Below are 26112 nucleotides of genomic sequence, written 5' to 3' on the forward strand. Positions count from 1 at the left end.
AGGCGAAGCGTTTTTGTATGTGTGAACGGTGTGTAGGAAATTAAATCCAAAGCAAGTTTCATTCAGTACCTTGCATAAAACCCATAAACACACAATACACCAGCAAATCCATAAAATTGTGCAAGCAAAGACAATAAACCACACACTTAAAATATAAGTAAATAAATATCCAGACTCATACAACCCAATAATAAAATCAGTCACAGGTTTCCCACAATCTCATGCCAGATTTCAGAGAACATGACTCATTAAAAATGACTTCTTCAGGTAGCAGTTGCAAGTACAAAAGAGCGGGATGCGCTTGATGGAAGTTGAGTCTATTTAACAAGGGTATATTAAATGCCTTCCTTAGACCTCATAAAATTTACTAAATATTTAAATAATGCAGAGTGTCCTGCGGAGACATCCGTTGCAACCACAGGGCTCCAGGGAATAATCACAGTTCTGCACCTGTGGATAAGCCACAATGAAATGTAAAAGACCAAACCTGAATCTGGTCAACAGAAAACTCTACTATGTTCTTTTAACAATGACAAGATAAGGCTCTATGAGTGGAGTAGACTTTAGTAAAAAAAAGTGGGCACTTATACAGGGTTTCAAAAGAGCATCCTCTTCTCTTCTTAAGCACCTAAGGCGGATAAAAATTATTTGGCGCACCTTAGATAAGCCCTCATAATTCCCTCTGGTGAGCTATATAGTTGTCATCTATTGAAATGACCAGGCGAAGGTGGTAAAGAAATTCCGAATTATATTTATTTATTATTTATTTTTCTTGTCGTCCCTTTCATCTCATTTTCCTTTGGGTTCTATACGTCTCTCTAGCCATCCGGTCTGTCTGCCCGTCTTCCTTCGTCAAGGTAATTCAAAAAGCTGGTTAATGTCCCACGAGGAAGCAGAACAGACAAAGGTAAGTGTTTCTAACACACTACCTATTTCTTATTAGGGAAGGTGAAGTGAGGTTTCACCTAAGGGATGGTCATCCGCCATCTAGTCTATCTTTAGGGAAAAGGGGAGGGTTGTGCATGCGGCAGTTCTAGGGGTTTGCTCTTGTTTTCCCCCACCGTGCTTCTTGCCTCTCTTCTCTCAAAAAGTCCCTGGAAATGCACACTTACCTGTGTGAGCCACGCTCTTCCGTGAGCATGGTGGGATGATTCACTGGTTCGTTTGTCTCCTCGCTTCTCTGCTTACACTTCCTCTCGTCTGGGGTCGTCTTGCTTTTTCACGGGGCTGCTCTGCTCCGGTTTGCAGTTCTTTTCCCCATCTTCTATCCTCTTGGCGGTTGGATTCTCTGGAGTTCTCTCTCGTGCGTCTCTTCGGGCCCCTTAACTCTTGTCTACATGGGAAATGACGGCGTTCTTCAGGGCCGTGCTTGACTGAAGATGACTCCTTTTAAAGGGGAAAGCCCGGAGCCCAACAAACTCGATTTCTCCACAGGTATCTTGGTATTCTATCAACGCTTCAGTATTTGCAGGCTGTGAAAACAGAAGAGTGTCTATGTGATTTGGAACACACCACTACTCAATGTCATCCTCCTTCGGTTCCATGTCGGAGATGCCCTCTCCATGACAATAGCTCACACCTTCCATGCTTCTGGGAGTGATCCTTTATGTATTTGGGCCAGGGAATTTGATTTGTGGAGACTTGTCCAGGAACATACACTGTTGTAGAATCTCCTCGTTTTGCATTGCCATGGGTCTTGACCAAATGTCTAATCACAACTAAAGAAATGTCATTAAATCTGTTAGATAAGCTATACCTGATTCTTCATGCACCGAAAAAGTCGGAGCACTATGCAGGATGCTTAAGAGACATTTAAAAAATGTGTTTTCCACAGTCTAGAGGTTAGCCAGATCGACAAACCCCCATATCGCACTGCCATACACTACTTTAAAGATACTCTTTGCTGAATTTCCCCTAGTAAAGTCCTCCTTCTTCCTTTTTTACAATGGGCACCAACTCATTTGGGAATCAAAGAGCAACCCCTAATAGGAAGAAACTCTGGTCTTTGGCATAGCACTAGACCCCAACATAAACTTGCTGGTCTTAGTCTTACTTAGACCTACCACCATCACATATGATTTCTTTACGTTCACAGTAAAGTCCAAATCTTCCATAAAACTAGAAAAGGCATCCAACAGGGACTGTAAGCCCTTAGATGATTTTGCTATAAGAACAGCATTGTCCGCATATAAGAGCACTGGCAAATGCCGGCCTCCTACACACGGGCAATCTGCTCCTACATCAATCAGGGCCTGTTCCAAACTATTAATGTATAGATTGAAAAGAAAGGGGACCAAAATACAGCCCTGGGGAACCCCCTTTTAAAGGAAAAGCTGCTTGTACATTTCAAGTCATGAGCATAATGAACCGAGGCAGAGATATGAACGTAAGCCTTTTTAAAAAAGAACAATGTCATGGTCCACCCCCGTAGACAACATGAGCCGTCACAATTTCCCTTGGTTGACTCATCAAATGCGGAGGAAAGGTCCATAAAAACTATATGATTAAAACCTAGGCGCGCTATTGTCTGTTTACTAAAAAACACTCAAAAATGTACACACAGGTCGACTGTTGACCTCCCAGCACGAAAACCATATAATACTTCTGAGAGTACATCATTGTCCTTGGCCCATTTTCCCAGTCTGTCCAAAAGAATGCACCCAACTACTAGCACGACAGAGTCGAGGTGGGAGATTGGTCTGTCGCAAGGTGGGTTGTCCCTGTACCCCTAAAAAAACAGGAATAAAAATAGTAAAGGCCCATGACACCTCAGACTCTCCCTCACGGCCACATTAATAAGTGAGGTAAAAGCTGGGGCCCACACCTCGGTGTCACCAATATACATGTCCGGAGGGATGCCATTGGGTCTCGGGGCCTTACCCCTAGTTTGCCATGCTATTCCTATTTTCACTTCTTCAAGGGAGAATACCAATTTTGAGGTCGCTGCTATCATCCCCTCCTCTCTTCCTTCGGCCACATATGCGGTCTCAAAGCACTTCCCAAAGAAGGAAACCCAGTTATCCTCTGTGATATGCAACCCAAGAGATGCTGTAGTTTCTGAGGCCAGAAATGGACAATTTACTGTTTTCCAAAATGTTGAGCTATTTGTTAGGGTGCTAGATTTAAGCACATCTTCCCATTCCATGTCCCTGAAAACATTCTTCCTCCTTTTAAGCTCTTTTTAATATTGTAAACAACTTATCTTCATTAAAGTGGGATCTCTGGTTTTAACTTTCATGGCACACATAAGCTGCTTTCGCACCAGGGTACAACCTTAATCAAGCCATCTAGGCACTTCCTTTATACCCCGAGGTGGTTGGGCCTCCAGAAGTCTGAACGCCTTACTAGAAATAACTTCAAAAGTCCTCTATATTTTCTCAGGCAAACTATTAATCTTCAATAATACTCTGACTTCCCCGTCACAGCTAGTATACAATGAGCTATAAAATACCTTAGAGTGACCATTGTAGTCTCCTTCCCTGTGATATAACAGTGGAAATACCACCTGGTCCAAAAATATGTTTTTGAACCAAGGGGGACCATACTAAAAACTTACACACTGGGTTGTGGTCTCTAAAGGGGCTCAGAGGTATCTCTGAATTACTAATAAATGGAAAAAGCGAAGCTGAAAAACAAATAAAATTAATAAATGTCTCACAACTGCACCCGATAAAAGTAGAATGTAACACACACACAGTAGAAAGAAACTTCTCCAGGGTAAACATTAGATTAAAGTTACTCAATAAAGCATTCAATAACAAGCCTGAGTGTGAGTGTTGAAAATGATGACCCAACAGTAACAGTTTTTTTTAAAAAACAAATGTGTCCCCTGAATAGGGGTAACTTGCCAAGTGCAGGAAGAGAGCAACACCAATGATCAATATAATACCAACATTGTCTAGATCTAATTTATTTTATATTCAAAGTGGCAAAATATATTTTTGATATACGATTAAGAAAAATACTAAAATATCATTAGAAGACCTTCCACTCAGCTATTCACAAACTTATTTTGTGTTGAATCTGACAGATATTCAAATTCATATGACAGTAAATCATGATATTGATACAATGTAATAATGTTGCTAAAAGCTACACATATTCTCAGTTAAGTATGGTATTCCCCGTAGATATTGATTCAATATGTTGCATGGTCAAAATCAATGAACTAATGTCAATGTCTTAGGATCTATGTGGGCTCTACCATACGTCCAGTAAAAGAGAGATGTATGGAACACTTAAGAGCGTTCAGATATCCAACAGAGAAATATCCTATGTCTTTACCTTTGAGGGGTTCAATATGCAGAGAAAATATGGACAAAATAAGGTTTGTGGTGATTAAAAGTATAAAACCTCACAGGAAAGGCGGATATCATTCTTAAAATTACGTGAAGGAAACAGCCTTTGGTTCTTTAGGCTTGATGCCTATAAATATGGCTTTGGCGCAGAGGAAGATGTATTTATTAGTTTTAGTATATTGGCATGAATTCATGTCCTGTAAATACTTAGATTTGGGAAACTTTTTAGAATCTGAATTAGTTAGGAAACTGATATAACTGATAGTGTGCATTTTAATGACTGATTGCACTGTTTTTTCACGTACACTGACTGTGGCTTTTAAGCTTTTTGTTATGAAAAATAATTTTAGTTTTGATTTTTTTGATGGATAAATAATTTTGGTTATAAAAAAGATTTTTTGAGCATAACATGTTTTTGTTGTATGATTAATCTCTTTCACCATTATAATATTGTTATTAAAGGAGAATAGATTCATTAAAAGTTTTTTTTTTGCCAGCATGGAGTGGTATTTGAGGGCAATCTCAGATTGTATCAACCATAAGGTCAGACACTAGAGGGCCGATTCACAGAACTAATCTGAGACAAAATCCTAAACTTACTACTTTTGGTATTCACAGAAGGCATTTAGGGCCCGATGTAGGTCGGTCGGTAACGGCCGAAAATCGGTATTTTCGGCCGTTACCGATCGGTAAATAGGTGATTGGCATGTAGGGGGCTTTATTTTACCGAATCGGTAAAATTACCGATTCGGTAATTTCACCGATTCTGTAAAATAAAAAATCGGTAAATTTACCGATTCTGAGCCACCCATATGTAGGTGGGACTCTTCAGAGTCCCAGGAGCCTTACCGAATCGGTATTTTACCATCAAATCCAATTTGATGGTGAAATACCGATTCCGGTGTGCATGCACACCTATGCCATGTGACAGGCAGACCTGCCCTTAGGGCATGTATGCCTGCCACATGGCACCCGAGCCTGTTTTGGGGGTGCCAGAGGGTGTCAAAGTGACACCCCCTGCACCCTTGTGAAAATTGGTATTTACCGATTCGGTAAATACCGAATCGGTAATGCCCATTCATTCCTATGGGCTTCAAAGCCCATAGGAATGCATGGGCATTACCGATTCGGTATTTACCGAATCGGTAAATACCGAAATCATCCGATTCGGTATTCCAGCACATCTGGAATACCTACATGTCGACCCCATAGATTTACCGATTTTTAATTACCGAATCGGTAAAATTCGGTAATTTAAAATCGGTAAATCTATTTCACCTACATCTGGCCCCAAGTAGTAGTAAAGTTAGGATTTTGTCTTAAGTTTGACTTAAGACAGACTTGGGACAGACTTAGAACAGACTTAAGACAGACTTAAGACAGACTTAAGACAGACTTAAGACAAATGTAAGACAAACTTTGAACAGATTTAAGACAGACTTAAGACAAAATCCTAACTTTACTACTACTAAATGCCTTCTGTGAATACCAAAAGTAGTAAGTTTAGGATTTTGTCTCAGATTACTTCTGTGAATCGGGCCCAAGCTGTTTGATTAGGTAGTGTGGTGCCTGAGACACAATGATATAGTGACGTTGAAACCAAAAAGAAAGGAATTGGAATGGTATTAAGTTGCAATCACGCATAGTTAGATCCGGTTAACATGCCAGTAAGTGAGAATGCTTAGAGGGACTCGGTCTGAAATATTAGCATGAAAATTGGGTGAGAGTTTAATATTGATTACAGGGTGTATTGATAGCATGATTTCAGTAACATACTTAACAGGTGCTGGAATACTCACATCTCTATTAAAAGATGATTGATGGCTTCTGTTATCCAAGGTTGGGGCAAATTTGATTGTGTATTTTTAATCAGTGTTTGACTTATAATAACATTAGGGATTACCTGATGGTTGATTGATAGTGTTTGTGGTTCTGAGTAATGAAGCATTTTCAGCCATTTTGAAGTACAACACTAATATATGCCAATATGAGCTTAATGACTTACTAAAAGAAATAGCTAGCCAGAGGCTGCATGCTAATAAGCATTTTTTGTATGGCTTTAACATTAGCGAACAATAACTTGTTTTGTATACGTAGTATACACAATTCTCCACAAGGAATATTTTGGAGATATGCTGCCATAACCTGTGTGTAACAATAAACCCTATAGTTTTGTATTTTCAGTAAATAACCATTAGATTTGTATGCACATCATCCGTGTATTTGCATAATTGAAATAGCCCATTCACTTTTAGATGTTATTTAGCGAATGATTATTCAAGAGGTATGCTGTACACTTATATCATGTTTTGTAGCGATGTATCAGGCTGTGGAGGTTTACTTTTCACTGTTTTTTTATCTTTTCTTTACTTTCCCCCAGATTGAACATTTCTTTTTTAATTGGAGTATGGTACTTTTGCTTGTGAACTATATATGAAAACGTTTAGGTACTATTACAGATGGTGTCATCTTTAATTCACAGATCTTGGTGATATTATTTTTCTAAATGACTAAAAACCACACACCGGAAGTCAGGTTTTCTTTTTTGTGAGTCTGTTACATAATATTTTCCAGTAACTACTGTTTTTGCAACTCTCATGTCTGTACCAAGTTGCACTTTCATGGGTATTTGTTTCTTCAATTTTGTGAAGCACCAGAACTACGAGTTCTCTATGAATCACATTTGGATCTTTTTTATGATCTTTTGACTATTTGTTTTTAGATATTTTTGCACTTGAGGAGTAGTAGGTAACATAAATATTTGATGATTTTCTTTCATTATTTATTTGATTGCTTGTAAAAAAAATAAGTTTGGAATCATATATTTTAAATATTTTTCCATGTTGTTTTGTTCTATTTGGACTGGTTTTGGACATTGTTCTATTTGTGTGTATTGACTGTATCAACAAAGAGATTCTTATTTTGAAAATGTCAAATAAACACTATTTGACCCTCATGAAGCGACATGACTTAATATGCCTTAATATGCCGGAAAATTACTTTGGCGGTCCTCCAGCAGTGCCGCCACCCCGCCAAAGCTGTGGTGTGCTCGCCCTCTGGATTACAAGTGTAATCCGGATCAGGCAGGCAGGCAGTGCTGCTAAGATTTCATGGCGGTGGGCTGTAATGCTCATAGGAGAGCCTATCATGCAGCATGTTCCTGCATGGTGTGCCATGCATGCCACACCATGCGGGAACTGGAGTGCAATTACAAGGGGTCACAAGTCACACCATGCATGCACCACCAGGCCCAAAACCGGTAGTAGGCCCTGTTAGGACCCTCTTTGATGCCTCTCCGACACCCTTTTCATGGCGGGCTCTCCGCCAAGAGAAGGGCGACGAAAAAGCAACTCAATATGTGCTTGGTGGTGCCGGTACCGCAAGGACTTTCGTGTCGGTTGCAGACCGCCGCCCAGCGGGATCCTTGATCCCGGTGGAGCTGGCAGTCTCGTTGCGGTCCGACCCCCACACTCGTAATACTCCTATGGGCTGCTGTACCCGTAATCAGGCCCAAGTCACAAAACACATGTTGGCCTATTTTTCAAAAGAAAAACAATTTTGAGTTTTTAATACAAGTTTACAAATTATGCTTTACAGAAGTCTCCAGAGGGATATCTAGTTAAAACAAAGTGATCTCAAACTCTGTCTGTATGTTAAAACAAATTGTGTTTATTTCTTTCTATAGACTTTCAGAGCCTGACCCCAGCCACACCCTCGAGGAGCGGGTGGTCCACTGGTACTTTAAGCAACTGGATAAGAATTCAAATGGCGATATTGGCAAAAGAGAAATTAAGCCATTCAAACGATTATTGAGAAAGAAATCGAAGCCAAAGAAGTGTGTGAAGAAATTTGTGGAATACTGTGATGTGAACAGTGATAAATCCATATCTGTACAAGAACTAGTGGGCTGTCTAGGAGCAACAAAAGAAGACGGCAAAGCGCAAGCAAGGAAACGCCATAGTAAGAGCATTTGATATTTTTACAATGCTGTTGTTTAGAAATGAATGGCAGGGCTTTGATAAGTAATCTTTGCATTCGTAAAATGAAACATCCGATTCTCAGAACAGAGTCTTTACTGCTGTTGTTTTTGAGGGGTCTTTCTTGTACCACCCTTTTCTTCCCTGTACTTCCCCAAAAAACGTGAAATCACCAAATGGCTTCTGAATACAAACTCATAGAGGGCAAAGCTTCTACTTCTCAAAACATCCAGAACATGAGGGCTATTTGCCAAATTCTACATTTCTTTTTTTTTAATTATTTATCAATTCATAGCATATAAATCAATCTTGATCAATAAAAAAAACAGTCACTTAAATAAATCATCATAAACATATAACTAATTTAGATTAACCAGTCATCTCCACATGTTCTATCATTGGCCCCATATCTGAGCCCCCCATTTTTATCCTCTTAAATGATTTCAAACGGTACAAACTATATTCCAAATTAAAAATGTTATAAAACTTGTCCCACCATATCTCAAACAATGGGGCGTCCTGCTGGAGCCATACTGAAGCCACACATAATCGTGCTACTGCCACTGCTATAAATGCAAGATATCTAAATGGATAGCATACTTGGCCAGGTTTGATAACCTCCCCAACTCCTGTTAACATTACCTATTTGTAGATATGTACATCAACCCCCCGTAATTTCAGACATAAACAGCTCTATATGCCTCCTAAATTGTATAAGACATATACAATCATAAATAATATGCACAATATCCGCCCCATCCATTTCTCATATTCAGCGTCCCACATCATGCCTTCCACATGGATGTTAAAGACCCCACATAATATCAGCGGGGTGTCCCACAGGGCCAATTCTACATTTAAATACTCCAATATTTCTGCCCCATCAAAGTTAGATCCGTACACTGTGCAAATCATTACCTTAGTGACCCCTACCCTACACTCCGCTATGGCCCATCTCCAAAGATTGTCCTCCAATTTCTTCCCCATCCCAGAGATTTCTTGTTGAGCTAAATCGCCACACCCCTATTCATAGTGGACTATCGGTGAAAACCCAAGCTCTTTTAAAACCTTACATTTGCTCCAGGGTATGTGTGTCTCTTGTATACACAAAATATCCGGTTTTATCAAGCGTAATTCAGCCGCTACTCATTACCTTTTACTCACATTATTCAATCCACAGACATTAAACATACATATGCGTTGCCCCCTATCTATCATCTTAACCGCCATCTATCCTGAAAATAGTCAAATGTATAACATTGCCTCAAACCTCACTATACTAATCCCATTAATCATATTAAACTTGCTATGAATAGATTTTATAATAACCTTTGCCCATTCCCATCCCAACCCCTTCCCCACAGTGCCCCCCCACTGCCACCCACCACCAAACCACCAGACCCCCACCCCGTGTATCCACCCCCACCCTCTCCCCAAACAACGGGCATAAGAGCCCATGGCCCCGCAATGGAGTGTAGTAGCTACCTACCCGGTTAATCCCCCCTCTCAGACTCAACCCCCCGAAAATGCCCGACCCCCAGCAAGCAAAATGACTTAATTCAATCTCCTACAACTGATAGCCTAGCCCCTCATCATTATTTTATCTTCATCGTTATTCACAAAGTCCCCTTATAAGATTAGTACCAAATCATTAACAGGGCTAATCCAAACATTGATATAAAGCCTGATATAAAGCCTTCTAAAGCCAGGTCTCTACCAATTCCCACTTTAGATAGATGTCAGGTATTCCTTTGCCTGTATTTCTGATGTGAAGAGACATATTTGCCCCTTACATATGGTTTTCAACATGGCCGGATTTATATTTTAAAAAGGCTCGCGCCCCCTTGCCCTAAAATTGTGAAATTAATAAACGGAGTCTCCACCTCCTTTCCACGGTGCGATGGTAAAAATCAGGCCAGACAAAAAATTGCATACCCTTCCCCCCCTTTTTCCGATCTGGCCTTGCCAGGTCATATACTGCCTGATGTGCTAGAAAATAATTTAGGCATATCAATATCGCTCTGGGCCTTACGGCCCCTTGACCATCTTTAACAACAGCTTGTTTAAACGGAAACCTATGTGCCCTCTGTATTTCATTGTCCCAGTTCCACATTACAAGCTTCGGAAATACTACTTTGAATAAGTCCACCACAAATTTCCGAATGTCCAGTCCTTCCGCTCCCTCAGGAATTCCTAATATACGCAAATTATTCCAACGTAATCGGTTTTCTACATTATCAATCTTTGCGTCTAAATCTTCCTTGTGTGAACTCATAGCTGAGTCGTCGCTTTCTGGATAGTCATCTCGTCCTCGAGACCCGAAATCTGTGTTTTTGCTTCTGTTATTCTTTCCGTAAACTCATTACAGGCTTTAGCAATCCTGCAAACTGTATTCTGTAGTTTCCGGCAGGCAGTGTGTGTTTTGAGTTCTCTGTATGAGTCTCTATTCTGTGATCCAAAATTTCATCATCTGGATTATTTAGTGCCTCTCTCCCAGCCATCTCAGGAACCCTTACGCCATCAGGTGAGTTCTCCTAAGAAAATGAAACATCCCAGAGGTCTCCCTCTTACTAAATAACTGACTCTTTTCCTTAGTTACTCTTGTCTTTTTGCAAACAGTCATTATATCTGTACTCTCCTCATCGAGATAGACACTGTTATGCTCACTACTGGTACTCAGTACTGAACCCTCATTCTTCCTCTGATGTGTCAGAGGGATCAGATCATGAAAAAAGAATTCTCACAAGAGTCACTTTCTTTGGCAGCGCCTCCATGAGCACCATCATGTTCTTCCTCATCTCGGGCACCCTCAGTCTCTAATCCCATGCCATCACTTCCCCCTTCAGAATTTACTTTCTCCCTTCTCTCTTTAATATTTTCCGAGTTCTGTTCATGGTTCGCTACTGCCGGCCACTCCACAGTGTCATCCCCCTTTGCACATCTGCCATGCTGCTATTTGGATGCTTCTGTAGTGCCTTAACACTGCTGTACTCCAATGTCAAGTCGTAGTCGTAATTTGCTGCTGCTTCCACCTCCAATGCGTCCCCTTTGCCTTTCTTGAAGTTGCTGCCCCTGAGATACCTTAACAGTCGAATCACTAGGTACGCCAACTGCTACTATCCCCGGCGTTCCGCCTCCTGCACATAAACCAGAAGCAGCCAAAGAAGTAACTCTTCTATTAACCAAAATCGGGGGATCCTCTTATTAGCAGTTCCCTGCTCACCTGCTTGTAAAGTAGTGTCCAGGTTATTCAGCACGTCTTCCATAATACCACACTGTGAGCTGTGCCTGGCTACAGCCACCTGCTAGCGGATGCATTCTTCACCAACACACACGTTTTTCCACCTCTAGCCGCTTTTGGTGGCATGTTAGCTCTGCTGCTTGGCTGTTTGGTCTGAATGTTGGAGGACTCAGCCTCTCTCTTACACTGGGAGCTTCCGCCACCGATTTCTCTACCGTTAGTCCCTAGTTCTGCGGCGCCGTCAACTCCTGCTTGGTGTCCTGTTCAGCTCAGCTGCTTTCCTCGATCAGTTTCGCCGTTCGTAAAAAACTTTCCACACACCACAGGTACCAATCTCTTCTTGGCTTCAATTTAGCCCGCATCCTCGCTACTCAAGCTGTCATTTTTTACTCCGGGGTGGAGAAACTGGGAGCTCACTACTCACACATCCGAGACCTCGGATGCTATCTTGCCCTATACTCCCTCTACATTTCTTTTACTGTTGCACAGTGATACGAAGATGTGACATCGTCACAATTAGGTGGACTTGTTAGTTAAGGCTCATGAAAAAAATGGACATATAAATGAGCAAAAAAGATGCAAAAGTTTCAGCTTTTCTGAAAGGTAAACCAATACTTATGTAGGTCCTGTAAACCCATTTATTGTTCTATTTGCTTACATGGAAAGAGGAATGCCACATGTGCATTACATTGCAGAACCTTTTTTAAACACCCTTTCGGTTTAAACTTAAATGCTTTTTTGTGACGGGCAAGATTGGCTGAGCATGACCAGAATGTATTCCCTCTTGAATTATGCAGTTTTAACATGTTTTTACTAGGTCAATGGTGAATTCTGATAACTTTCAAACAATAATTAATATTAATAGTGAAAATAATAATAGTGTGTTATATAGTGCTTCATTTCATACATGTGGAGGTCTGTAAACAGTATTAAAAACATTGTGTCACCAATGACCAATATCTTGGTTCGCAACTGAACGTGAATTTGATGAAGGAGACATGTAAGAAACAGTGAAGTCAGTGAATAAACAATGTGCAAACTTTTTATTAAACCTCTAACATGCTCATTTTTATTTTGCCTAACATTTTTTAGGTAAAGTAAGTATAGTGAAAACAGACCTCAATAGGCTTAAAAGAAATTAATACAATATTCTGCGCAATAAATTAGAAGAACAATGTTGTTAAGGTTGCACCCAATAGAAAATATCCCAGCAAAAGAAAAATAAACCATGTTATGCAAAGTTGCACAGAGATGTGGGCGATGGGGTCTATGATGATACCAAGGGAAGCATACATCTTTAGTGTTAGTAACGAGGTGGCCATGGGCTGCCTGATCATGGTGCCCTTACAGTGCAAGTCATTGAATGGATAGCTGCACACTGGCCACCACGGTCCACTGATTAAAGTATTTAAATGATGTGCTAGTCAGGGTAGCGATTTACAGGAGAATGAACTGAGGTCCAGTTACTAGAAAAAAGAGCAGAGGAGTGTTTCTCCACTAAAAATTGTTTCTCCACTAAAAATCCCCCAGAAATGCCTCAGAGCTGAAAAATAAAATAGTAATGAAGTTAGTTCATTACATTCTATTTTCTGTCGACCCGTCCTTAATTGAGTGTCAGGATGGGGTGGGCCTGCTAAGTAGCAACTGTGGTGGGCTGTCGGTGCACTAGTTTGTAGTGAGCATATCACTTAGACCGGCCATCTTGCGGTGGCCAGCCTGACATGCACACTATAAGCCTCTCAACCCAGCTGTGTCAGACAGCTGGATTGAGAGGCTGCAGAAGCCTACAGTTTCCTCTGGAGCGCTGAGAGAGGCCGCTCCCTCTATTCCTGCTGCTTCTCTCATACTAATTAACTTCATGCGAGCAGCACCAGGTTTTGTTAACTAGGTTAGCTGGGGCCCTGGACATGACGTCAGAAAAAAGAGGACAGGAGCAAGGAGGATGTGTCTGTGCAAGCAGGTAAGTGACTATTTTTAATTTAACTATTTTTGATGCACCCGCCTCTTCACTGCTTTAGTTCCCAGCCACCACTAAAAAATAGTTTATGTATACAGTGGGGATATCAGAATAGAAGAGTGCAGCTTCTTTGCACTAGGCACTACCAAACTGTTAAAAGGTAAAAGCAAAAAAATAAAGTTTTTAAATATTCTGACCTGTTTCTGATCAGACTACCTACAAAAGATATCTGAAAGATAGATTCCTTACCTTAGAACTACCCCCAGGTGTCGGACTGGATCCGGAAAGTTTTTCATCAACAGTACCTCTGTGCATCGGAAGGTGGCGTCGGTCGGCTCCGTGTCCGTAGTTGGTGTTGTGGTTGCCGTGATGACTTTGCGGTAGCTACTTCGACACCACCCTCGCACGCTGATATCAGTTCTTTTTTTTTCCTCGCCAGCCAGCGCAGATTTGGAGAGAGCGGTACCTCCAGTCACTTTTTGACTGAACTTTTTGAGCGACTTTTATCGATGTCTTTTCGAGTCCTTCCGACTCCTGGTGCACATAGGGATGCCCGGTTTTAGTTCCTGTTCCCGATTGATGTCAGTGACGGATTCACACTGCGTGTGCCTCTTTTGCCTGGAGCACGACCACGACCCCAAGTTGTGCTCCGACTGCTGGACCATGGCTCCGAAGTGTTTGCGGTAGCAGTCCCAAAAGCTTCTTGAGCGCCAGCAATCTGCTCCATGCCATTCAAGGTTCCAGTCGCGAGGGAGGTTGAGGGACTGGTCGCAGAGACATCAACACTCGTTGTCCCAGTTTTCGCACTCGGGGTAAGGTAATTCGATGCAAAAGATGAAGTCAAAGAAGCATCTTCGCTCTTCGACTTCTCCCCGTCGGTCGACTGACACGACGAGGGATGCGGTGCCACTCCTGTTTCTTCGCGCGCGGAACCTGAAGGGCCGACTCTGAGTTTCCTTCCCTTTCCAGGACCGGAATCGATCTCTGCCCAGCTTTGTCAGCTTTACGAAGCCATGCATGCCATCTTTGGGCAGCCCGACTCCGGCGGTGTGCCTTCGGGCCCTGCAGGCTCGGTTGAGGGCCCTAGGCCTTCCCTACCAGAGGCTCCGGCCCCAGCACCGCAGAGCCCCCATGGATCCAGGCCTGGATCTGGATCGGCGCCGGCCGACCTTCTGACGCCTCCACTGGCGCCGACTCCACTGGCACCGCGTCCGCTACCGACACCGCCTGGACCCCCAGCAGGTGTCGACCCCGGCTTCCAACCCGACGTGGACATGGAGTATGACCGGCGTCAACCAATGCCGGATCTTGCGTCGATGGGTACTTTTGTGTTCCACCGTGGCCATTTTTAGCCAACCTGGCAGCCGGAGGAGTTTGAGGAAGACTGGGAGGGGTCTGGGGACGCGTTGTCAGACCAGTTGGAGTACGAACAGAACTCGAGAGAGGTCCTGGGGGATGCCAGTGTTCTGGATACCTCCTCAGATCTTGGCATGTTGTCTCCTCCTACCGTGGCTATGGAGGAGGGAGCGTCTTATGCAGTGGTGTTGCTTAGGGCGGCCGAGGCTCTCAACCTGGAGCTTCCTACGGTGGCAGTCAGGACTAACCTCCTTACAGAGGTGCTTCAGCCGGCAGTGAGTTCTTCGGAGCCCCTGCTGCCATTCAATGAAACCCTGACCAACATCCTTTTGGGCACTTTGTCCAGGCCCAACACAGGGGCTCCCATGGATAGGATGGTTGCTCGACGCCACCGCCTGGCCCCGGGCGACCCCACTTTCCTCTCCCAACACCCTACCCCGGAGAGCTTGGTAGTCCAAGCTTTAACTTCCAAGAGCACATTCCCTAATGCACCACCAGATAGGGAATCCAAGAAGCTGGATCATCTTGGGAGGAAGGTTTTCTCTTCCACCAGCTTGGGATTGCGGTCGGTAAACACTGCATGTCCATTGGGCCGTTATTCCCACTCTGTGTTGGATGCGGTTGCGCAAGTGCTGCCTCAGTGTCCAGAGGAGGCCCGGGCCGTACTCTCCCAGGCTGTTGCTGCAGGGACAGATGCAGCAAAGTTTACCATCCACTGTGGGCTGGATACTGCCGAATCTCTAGGCAGGATGATTTCCAGGTCGGTAGCCCTTCGTCACTACGCCTGGATGAGATTGGCTGGCTTTTCTGGGGATGTCCTGAGCGCTCTTCTAGACATGCCCTTTGATGGCCGTCACCTTTTTGGTGACAAAGAAGACCACTCTCTAGAGCGTTTCAAGGACTCACAGGTTGCGTTCAAGTCCTTGGGCATCTCCACTCGCCTTGCGCAGTCTGTTTTTCGCCCCTTTCGTGGCTACGGAAAGTGTGCCCCTCTAAGTCCCGCCCAGAGCCAAAGGCAGGTGCAAGCTGCACAGCCTTCGCGTAGCTGGGGACGTGGGAACCACCACTGTGGTTCTGGGGGCCAATGAGCGTGCCAGCCCACCAACCCCCCTCTGCTTCTGCCTCCAAGCCTTCCTAGTCACACCTTTTAGGCCCATCAATCGCAAGTGGGTGGCAGGATCTGCCATCACCTTCCCCACTGGTGCACCATCATGTCGGAGAGTTGGGTTTTGCAGATTGTCCAAAGGGGCTACTTCCTCCCCTTCGAGACTACTCCTCCAGCCATGTCACCTCAGTACCATCGCATGTCGGAGGATCACATGGACCTTCTTCAACAGGAAGTTTCGGCTCTCTTGGCCAAGGGAGCCATCAAGCGTGTTCCTGTTCCAGAAGTAGGACATGGTTGCTATTCCCACTACTTACTGGTACCCAAGAAGGACAAGGGTCTGCGTCCTATCATGGACCTCAGGAGCATCAATCGCTTCCTCCAGAAGGAGAAGTTCAAAATGTTAACTCCGGTCTTGTCTGCCCTTGACCCTGGAGACTGGATGGTAGCGTTGGACCTGCAGGACGCCTATTTTCACATCCCCGTCCTGCCGGCCAACCGGCGCTACTTGCAGTTCATGGTAGGCCACAAGCATTTTCAGTTTATTGTGCTCCCCTTCGGCCTTACCAGCGCACCTCGGGTGTTCACGAAAGTGATGGCGGTGGTCACAGTTCATCTGCACAGATCAGGGGTTCCAGTCTTCCCCTATCTCGATGACTGGTTGTTGAAGGCAGGCTCGCCCCAGGAAGTCGTCTCCCACTTCCAGACTACGGCTGACCTCCTGTATTCACTGGGTTTCTCCATCAACGTGCCAAAGTCACACCTGATTCCCTCTCAGAAGGTCCTCCTCATCAGAGTGGTTCTGGACACAACGCAGATTCGGGTCTATCCTCCCTAGCAGCGAGTCCGGAATATTTGGGCTATGATTCTGATATTTCAGCCCTTATCCCGGGTTTCGGTCAGGATGACCCTCTGGCTGCTGGGCCTGATGGCCTCCTGCATCCTGTTGGTGGATCATGCCAGGTGGCAGGTGGCATATGCGGGCTCTGCAGTGGGACCTGAAGTTCCAGGGGAATCTGTCCGATTGCATCCAGAACTCAGAGGGCACTGCACACCAATTACAGTGTTGGCTCTCAAACCAGCATTGGGCCAATGGCAGATCCCTCTCCCTTCTTCACCAAGAGTTCACAGTGGTGACCGATGCATCACTACTGGGATGGGGCGGCCACATAGGAGAGGTGGAGAACAGAGGCCTCTGGTGTCCGGCACAATCCGGCCTCCACATCAACCTTCTGGAGCTGCGGGCTATCTGGCTTGCACTGAAAGCATTCTGTCCCTCTGTCCAGGAAAGAGTAGTGCAGGTGTTCATGGACAACACCACTGCCATGTGGTACTGCAACAAACAAGGCGTGGTGAGGTCATGGATCCTATGTCAAGAGGCCCTCTGCCTCTGGACATGGTTGGAACATCAGGACATCCCTGGGGGTTCAACACCTGGCAGGTTCCTTGAACGCCGGGGCGGACTAACTCAGGCGCAGGTGCATGATGGATCACAAATGGCGTCTTCACTCGGATGTGGGGCAGGGTCTCTTTCAACAGTGGGGAGAGCCTTGGTTAGATCTATTCACCACCAATGAGAAGGCGCAATGTCAGAAATTCACCGCGCTGGAATTTCCAAGGCGGCACTTGCTAGGCAACGCTTTTTGTCGCGAGTGGGGTTGCGGTCTGTTGTACGCCTTTCCGCCTATACCACTTCGGCCCAGAGTGCTGAAGAAGATCAAGGGCGACAGGGCCCAAGTCATTCTGGTGGCTCCAGATTGGGCATGAAGAGTCTGGTATCCCGAGCTACTCAAGATGGCCCTCGATTCTCCAATTCGACTGCCTCTTCGGGGAGATCTTCTGTCGCAGCAGCAGGGGACAGTCATCCACCCGAACCTGTCCAGCCTTCACCTCCTTGCGTGGAGATTGAGCGGCGGCAGTTGACAACGTTTGACTTGCCTCTCGAAGTCTGTGATGTAATCTTGGCAGCCAGGCGTCTCTCCACTAAGACGGTATACGCCTGTCGATGGAACACATTTGTGTCATGGTGCGCAGCAAAGGCTATGGATTCCCTTTCTGCCCCTCTTTCTGAGGTTCTCTTGTTTATCCTTTTTTTGGCCCAGCGGGGCTCTGCTCTGGGCACTATCAAGGGCTATCTGTCTGCCATCGTTGCCTTTCTAAGGCTGCCTGATCAGCCTTCTCTCTTCAAGTCCCCGGTTGTAGGTTGTTTCTTAAAATGCATTATTCATCTCTTTCCTCCTATCCCCTTCATAATGCCTCATTGGGACTTGAGTTTGGTCTTGACCTATCTGATGTGCACTCCCTTTGAGCCGCTTCGCAACTGTCCTTTACGACTTTTGACTCTTAAGACTGCATTCCTTGTAGCCATCACATCTGCCAGAAGAGTGAGTGAGCTCCATGCTCTTTCATCCAAACCTCCTTTTCTGGCTGTACATCCGGACAAGGTTGTCCTAAGAACTCGTCCATCCTTTCTTTCCAAGGTGGTCACCTCCTTTCACATCGGACAAACCATCACTTTGCCCACCTTCTTTCCGCCTCTGCATCCTTTTAAAGAGGAAGAGATGCTCCACCGTTTGGACCCAAAACATGTGCTTTCCTTCTACCTGGATCGCACAAAACAGTCCCGGTTGGATGACAAACTCTTTGTTGGCTACATAGGCGCCAAGAAAATTCGGGCCGTACAAAAGGAGCCTCCAGTGGGGCTACGCTTCCATTCCACCAGGGCGACGGCAGCCACTACTGCTTTGGTACGAGGAGTCCCTCTACATGACATCTGTCAGGCAGCTATGTGGGCATCTCTGCACATGTTTACGAAACACTAATGCCTGGACAGCCAAGTCCGGAGAGACGGCTTCCTTGGCCGTTCTGTTCTCCAGGACTCTCTGGTGTGATCTTGGTTCTCAGACCCACCTCCGGGGTTGGTATTGCTGGGGTATTTATTCTAAGGTAAGGAATCTATAACTAACTGTTTCTTTCAGATGAACAAGTTACTTACCTTCGGTAATGATATCTCTGTGAGGAACATAGGTTAGTTATAGATTCCTTACCGCCCCACCCATCCTTCCCGTTCTGCGAACTGACTTCTAGGATTAAGGATATCCTTTCAGGGCCCTAGTTTTGTGCACCAGTGGTCAGTGTCTTGCATGGCTTTGCGTTTCTGGCGAGGAAAGTCGTGTACAGAACTGACATCAGCACGCAAGGGCAGCGTCTAAGTAGCTACCGTGACGTCATCCAGGCGACCACGACGCAAACGACGGACGCAGAGCCGACCGCCGCCACCTTCAGATGTCCAGAGGTACTGCTTACGAAAAACTTTCCGGATTCAGTCTGACACCTGGGGGAAATTCTAAGGTAAGGAATCTATCACTAACCTATGTTTCTTACAGATATTTTGTTACCGAATGTAAGTAACTTGTTCTTCATTGATATTGAGCTTACAAGTAAATGAATCATACATTTTAGAGATGACTGTGCTCATGGGGTAAAAGGATATAATCAATGGGATACTGTGCATATGAAGCACATTTTGCCTATTCCTATATTTTTACAGATCTACATCAATGTTTTATTTCAAATCATAAAGTCTTTTAGGTGAGCTCCTTTTGCTTTTGTGTTTATTCTCTGAGAGTCATCTCCCCATGCGGCCACTTTCCTTCTTACTCCCTTTCCCACTGCTTTTTTGTGTTAGGAAACCTAAATTATCACATTGTAGCCACCATTGTGGGTGAGAGCCCAGGCAGATTCAGCCAATGCAAACATAGACATGCTGCCTGGAACGGAGCAAGCCTAATGCTCATGGCATACTTTTTCTGTGTGTCAGCTAAGGTTGTACAATACTCGTATTGTACCTTTTTGTGTGAGTAGGGTAAGCGGGTGTTTTACTGCTGATCTTTAGGGGAGGATTGTAACCTGTGTCTGGCCACAATGCACCTGTCTTGTTTGTAAGGGAAAAAGGCCCTGATAAGTGGACAGAAGGTGCTCTGAAATGTGAGAAAAGCTGGTATTGCTGCTATCTGTGCTGCATCTCTGTTATTTGTGAGAGAAGCTAGCATTGTAGTATATATAGTTCACTTTTCTGAGCATGGCAAATCTTTTATTGCTTATGTCCATTCACTTTAAGTTTTGTGTGCAAGGGGAGTTTGCACTACTGTGCTAGATGCTGTACCACTTCTGTGAGTGTGATGCGGGAGGAATCCCGTTTCATATAAATTAGCTAAACAAATGCCTTTGTCAGTGCTGGGTCATATTTATAAAACCAACTATAGGGAGGAAACCCCTCCTATTCCTTGGAAGTGGAACACATCACATCTCAAATTCAAATTTGTGTCAAAATTGGTTTCATAATATTCCTCATATTCTTTACCGATCATTTGTGAAGAAAATGGAATGAGTAGCAGAAACTATGAACACTAAAAAATGGTGGACAGTAGGTTGTTGTGTCTCAATCCTCGAGATCCAACTGAACACTCGGGGACTAATTAGGACGGCAGGCGGACTTACATCTGACCACCACCCTATCGGAAACGGAACTGCCTGACAGGCTTTCGGCGGTCCCGACAAAGGCGGTCATAATGCCTAACCTTTGCATTGCAGCGGGTGCTGCTGGCTGCAGCACAAGCCGTAATGCAAAAAGGGGACACCTGACATATCCCTGCACTACGTGGCAAGCACCATGCTATGCCTGCCACATGGTGCAGGGATATGATGCCCCCAAACCCACAGCTTAGGGCGAGTGGAGAAGGCGGGCCCACTACATGCCCCCCAAATCCCTTTCCGTCTGCCTTTTCAAAGGCAGGCTACAAGGGACATCATAATCCCTACCGTGGTGCCCTGTTTGCACTGCCACCGTGGTAGGGATATGATTCCCCTCTGACACCCCAGCGGGCTCAAGGAGCCCGTCGGATGCGAGGTGGTCTGTCTTTCCGACCCCCAACTATCCTCCCACCATGGTAATATCGTTGGCAGATAAAATGGTCCCTATGGAAGTCCCACCGACCATCATCATAATCGGCCCCTCAGTGATCAATGAATACGTTTTTCGTGGCATTCGTCGGGAATGGGTGGTTGGCATTCAGTTGTTAGGCAGTATTCCAGCAGCTTATTAATGTATTCCATCTCTTTTCAGTGGTCCATAATGGATAGTCTGAGCGCACGGCATAAGATCTATACGGAATGTTTCGTAGGGGATGAAATCAAGCCGATTATTCTTGTACAAATGCTTTACTCTTGGAAGCAATCAGAAATTCAACACTTGTTTACAAATGAATGCGTTTCAAACATTAAGTAGATAGACGGCAGCATTCCTTAAACAAACCTTACACATTTACTGGGACCCGCGTCAGTTCTTCTGCTTGAGTTTACCATAACTCTGTGCTGAAAAACTGTCTGTTGAGAAATTGGGAGAGAAAAAGCGCACTTTTCGTGAGCTGTTCAAACAAAGTGTCTCATTTATAATAACCTCTTATGCTCTAGTTAATTTTAGGATGCGATTACCGCTTCTTACAAAGTTGCACTCTCTGGTTTATTTTTAATTTAGATTTGTCCAGCGTAAGCATACAAAAACAAGCCAATAAATGAGATGCATTTCAAGCAGTGTGTGCAACTGGGTCCTGAAAATAATTTAGTTCTTGTATGTAGAATTTTAGTTTGAAAGACGTCTAAATTGAAAGAAAGATATTTTAGAAAAAAATATTTTATGTATTGTTAAAAAAATCAGTTTTGCACAAAATGTGTAATAAATGAAACTGGGAATTTCTTGATTGCATTCAATTCTCCTAAAGTCTTTTTCGGCATTAATAGATATCGTACCCTATATAAAAAAAGATCAGTTAAACTGACCTATGTTACGACCCAGAACCTCAAAAAAACAACAAATGCGACAATAAGATCGTTTCATGACTTTAACATCCGTCCCTGCCGGTTCAATAATCATGATCTCAATTTACATCACCAATTACCATCACACCTTATACAATTGGTGATTGTTCTATTCAAATCATTCTTATTATCCTCAACATAATCAATTACATAAAGGTGCACCCCCTGCAAGCGGTGTTTCTGTATCTCATGCAGCTCGTACTCAACACTTCCAAATACTTGTACAGTCACCACGGTGAACATTGATACTCATATTCTATGCAAGTGAGGCAGTGTTTACTGTAAAATATCCGAGAGTCCCATTACAGTAACAAATGTGAGAATTAAAGTGAGTACAACAGTGAGTGAATTTCAGCCAGATTCATCAAGTGAAATGCGCTCGCAAAAGGGCTAGATTCTGAGAATCTGGCCCTTTGCAAGTGCAATTTTTGCATTTGGGATTCATCATCCCAAATGCAAAAATCGCTAATAAAGAATTCGCAAATTTGCGAGGATTAGCATTTAAGGAATCTCTATTAGAGATTCCTTAAATGCTATTCATGAAACATTTAAAAATTGCGAATTCGCAATTTAGGACCGCTATTTACCACGAAGTCAAACCTCGTGGTAAATAGCGAAAACTTAGAAAAATGCATTTAAATGCATTTTTCTAAGTTGCATGTTACACACACACATGTCCTTTGGACATGTGTGTGCACGACATCAGTGTAAATTCACATTTAAGGGGTGCTACAAGGTGTCCTTTGGACACCCCTGCACCCTTGAAGTCGCATCCTTATTTGCGATTAGCAAATTGCTAATCACAAATAAGGAATAACTCCCCATGCATTCCTATGGGCCTGTAGGCCCATAGGAATGCATGGGGAGTTATTCCTTATTTGCGATTAGCAATTTGCTAATCGCAAATAAGAAACATGTAGGAATCGCAATATTTTTTGCAATTCCTACATGAATCCCGTTTTGCAAGTCCTTAATAGCGATTCATAAGGAATCGCTATTAAAGACTCGCAAAACGGGTCTTTGATGAATCTAGCAGTATGTGTTTTACTGGTTGTGGGAGTGGCCAGGTGGGTAGTTAAAGAGAATTTGGATGAATAAATGACTGGAGGAGGTTGGATTGTGACTGAGTGGATAATTGTATAGATGAGTGTGTTAGAGAGTGGATTTGTCATAAATTGAACGAGCTAATAAGTGAATAAATGAATGAGTGAGAACTTGAGTGCATGAGCAAGATTTGCCTATACTTCTAATACTTTTCCATGAAAATGCAGTGGAATCCCCAGAGTATTCAATTATAATTTTGATAATAGAGATCATAAACTAAATTTACTGTGTTGCACATCCCACAATTTACATGTTTTACCATAATGGACCTTTTTATGTCGAAACTTCTTTTGCATATTTTTAATTATTGTCATTCTTTCACCAAGAATTTCTATTTTAAGTCCACCTAAGTGCCCAGAAGATGTAATATAATGCCAGCAGTGTAATCACTGACCTAAGGGTTCCTTAACATGTCCCAAAACACCTCTGTGTCACCAAAGCATCATCATATGTGACACCATATACGATATAGCACTTTAGTGGAATCATTAAAGGAGCTTACAGAGATGCTTGGGGTGCTGTATCTAGCAATCCTCTCCCCCCTCCTTCTGCTTGTCCATTTCTCGCTCCACTGGGGTCACGATTATTCCTCCCTTTTTCTTCTCGGTTCCTTTAATCCGCAGACATTGCTTGTGCACTCTACCGCAAGATTCAGACCTGCATGGACACAGTTCTAGGTTACACGTAAAATTGAATGTTCTCTTGTTGTTTCTATGGCATATAGATCTCCTGAATATGCGGCCACACCACTACTCAATGTGAGTTGCGAGTACTATCAAATGGCTGGTGAGCCCCCAATTCTTTTGTTATCACAGATGTATGTTCGGATGAGTCTTACTAGACGGAGGGTACCAGGCCACTTTCCACTGTATTGATTTATGATATCAGACACTCTGTGTTAATATGATTACGGAAATGCCAATAAACAAAAGGGTTAAAAAAGGAGCTTACAGAGAGCATAAAAGTATGATGACGGGTATTTTTAGTCATAAACTAGAGCTGATTGCAGTGTGTAGAACCTGTGATAACCATTTGTTAATTACTTGTGTAGTGTTTCTTTAGGAGCATTCTGATGATGCTTAGTTACAGTGGAATGTACATGTTGTGATTTTTGAGTTGAAGTCTGTTGGAGCTGGTGGGTTTGAAACTAGCTCCTTATCCTTGTAACCTACAATAAATCATCTCAAGACACTTGGCGCATCCTGGTTCTTTACCACATTTTTTTGGCGACGGGCTTGGTTACATGGTCAACCCAGCGTGCTTATCTTCAAAATGTAATCGCCCTGAAGATCTACCAAGAAATTACTATCTTCAACAGTCAGCACCCTTCTGTCATCTGCACTGTTCCTGTCTCAAAGAGAAATCTACTGCCTCCTGTTTAATTTCAACTCTACAAGTTGTTTCTCTACAGTACCAGCCACGCGTACACACACGGTAGGGCCGTTTCATCTATTACCCTTTATCCTTCTGTCCTACGCGCTGCGCACTCAATTTGTTTAGGCAGTACTCAGCACTTCAAAATAAGCGTGACCGTGTGCTGGGTTAGGCAACTTTATTGGGACTTTCTCATTGTGGTGTTCGCAGCGTTTAAAATCAGCGCGTGCAGCATTTTAAAAGCGCCAACTATTCGACATTTTTCATCTACCTGTGATGTCTACCCTTGACAACCAAGGTGATGACTTCTTCTTCGTAGATGTGTGTGTGACGTTAACGCCTATGTCAGCACCCTATTTGGTTTCCTAGTGACAAGCGTCTTTATATGATTTGCCAAACATCACCTGCGTCATCATCTCTACGTACTTCAATGCAGCACAAGCTATTAGCTGTGAGTTTCTTAGGAACCAGCCAGACATTGTTTCTACACTCTGCGTGTTATTGACATACTGTTGCTTCTGTCTCTTAGCAACCTTCGGCATTTGTGGCAAATCCACAGACATCAAGTACGCGTGTCGCTGTCACGCACAGCTCTTCTTCAACGTTGTCCAGCCTGTACCTACTGTGATGTTTGCAGCTATTTGTAAAGTATATCGCTGGCACGCACAGCTGTTCTTTACATGATTTCTCCTAGCCTCACCTACGCTGATGCGCACAGCTAACAGTGCGTGTAATGTGTACTATTTTGTTGCTTTTACCTACGCTGATACGCACAGATAACAGTGCGTGTAATGTGTACTATTTTTTGTTGCTTTTCCCTTCGCTGATGCGCACAGCTATCAGTGTGTATTAAGCATTTAACTTATCATTTAATTCATGATGCTGATATATACATCTGTGTATTACAAGGTTTATCTTATACTTATTTACACAGCACATTTTTCCACATCACTAATACATTCTATTGTACGTTTGTCATTTTCACAAATAATTTTGACGCTTAGGTGCACAGTTGTTCATTTTTTTTCTTTGTGGGTACTTGTTTTGACTTTGTAACTTCATATACTATACACATTGTACAATCTTAACTATTTTTCTTTAACAATGTGTACTTTACAATAAGTTAATCCTCCTCCTTCTTTTCTGAATACTCCTGAGGAACCAACAATAAGATGGGAAGTTTGGCATGATGCCTTTGGCTGCAGATAGGAAGAAATATGTATTACTACACTCTCTCGGTTTTGAAGGGAGGTCAGTTTTTAAACACCTGCCTGATCTCCCGAAAGATGACCCTGCTCTGAATGATGTATACCTAGAAACTGTACAGAAACTTAAACTACGTTTCAACAAGCATCCCAGCCTCATGGTGCTCAGGCACAAGTTTTTTTAAGAGGAAGCAATCTGAGAATGAAGATGTTGACTCTTCTATATCAGCGCTACGAAGGTTGGCCGTTGACTGTAGGTTTGAAAACTTCACCGACCAACTCATCAGAGACCAGTTTGTGTGACAAAAATATAAGACAGAAATTACTCACCATGGGTGATCCTTCTTTAGACGAAATCATAAAGTTAGCTAAAAGTATTGAGATATCAATGGTTTCTTTAAAAGAGTTGGAGGAGAAGTTTGCTGAACCCGTCAATGCTATCAACCTTAATTCTTCTCTCAAGACAACAAAGAAACCTATTAAGTCTAACACTATCAGTGCATCAAAGTCATCTAAGTCTTCGAAGTTTATCAGTACTGATACAAATGTTTGTATAAGATGTGGTAATTTGCCTCACCCTAAGGGATCCCGTTGTCCTGCTTCCAATGTCACTTGTAA

The 26112-nt window shown here is 43.6% G+C and overlaps 1 protein-coding gene across 4 annotated transcripts in view; it reads left to right on the top strand.

Annotated features, from left to right (window-relative positions):
- SMOC2 (SPARC related modular calcium binding 2) overlaps positions 1 to 26112 on the top strand; it is a 1417970-nt gene that overhangs the window by 1177434 nt on the left and 214424 nt on the right. For all 4 annotated transcript variants that reach the window (XM_078648722.1, XM_078648720.1, XM_078648721.1 and 1 more), the window contains exon 11: positions 7984 to 8258. In XM_078648722.1, coding sequence (XP_078504848.1) covers positions 7984 to 8258 — 275 coding nt within the window. The remainder of the gene's footprint in view (positions 1 to 7983; positions 8259 to 26112) is intronic.

This window comes from Lissotriton helveticus, chromosome 6, assembly GCF_964261635.1.
Source record: "Lissotriton helveticus chromosome 6, aLisHel1.1, whole genome shotgun sequence".
In the NCBI taxonomy this organism is placed as follows: domain Eukaryota; kingdom Metazoa; phylum Chordata; class Amphibia; order Caudata; family Salamandridae; genus Lissotriton; species Lissotriton helveticus.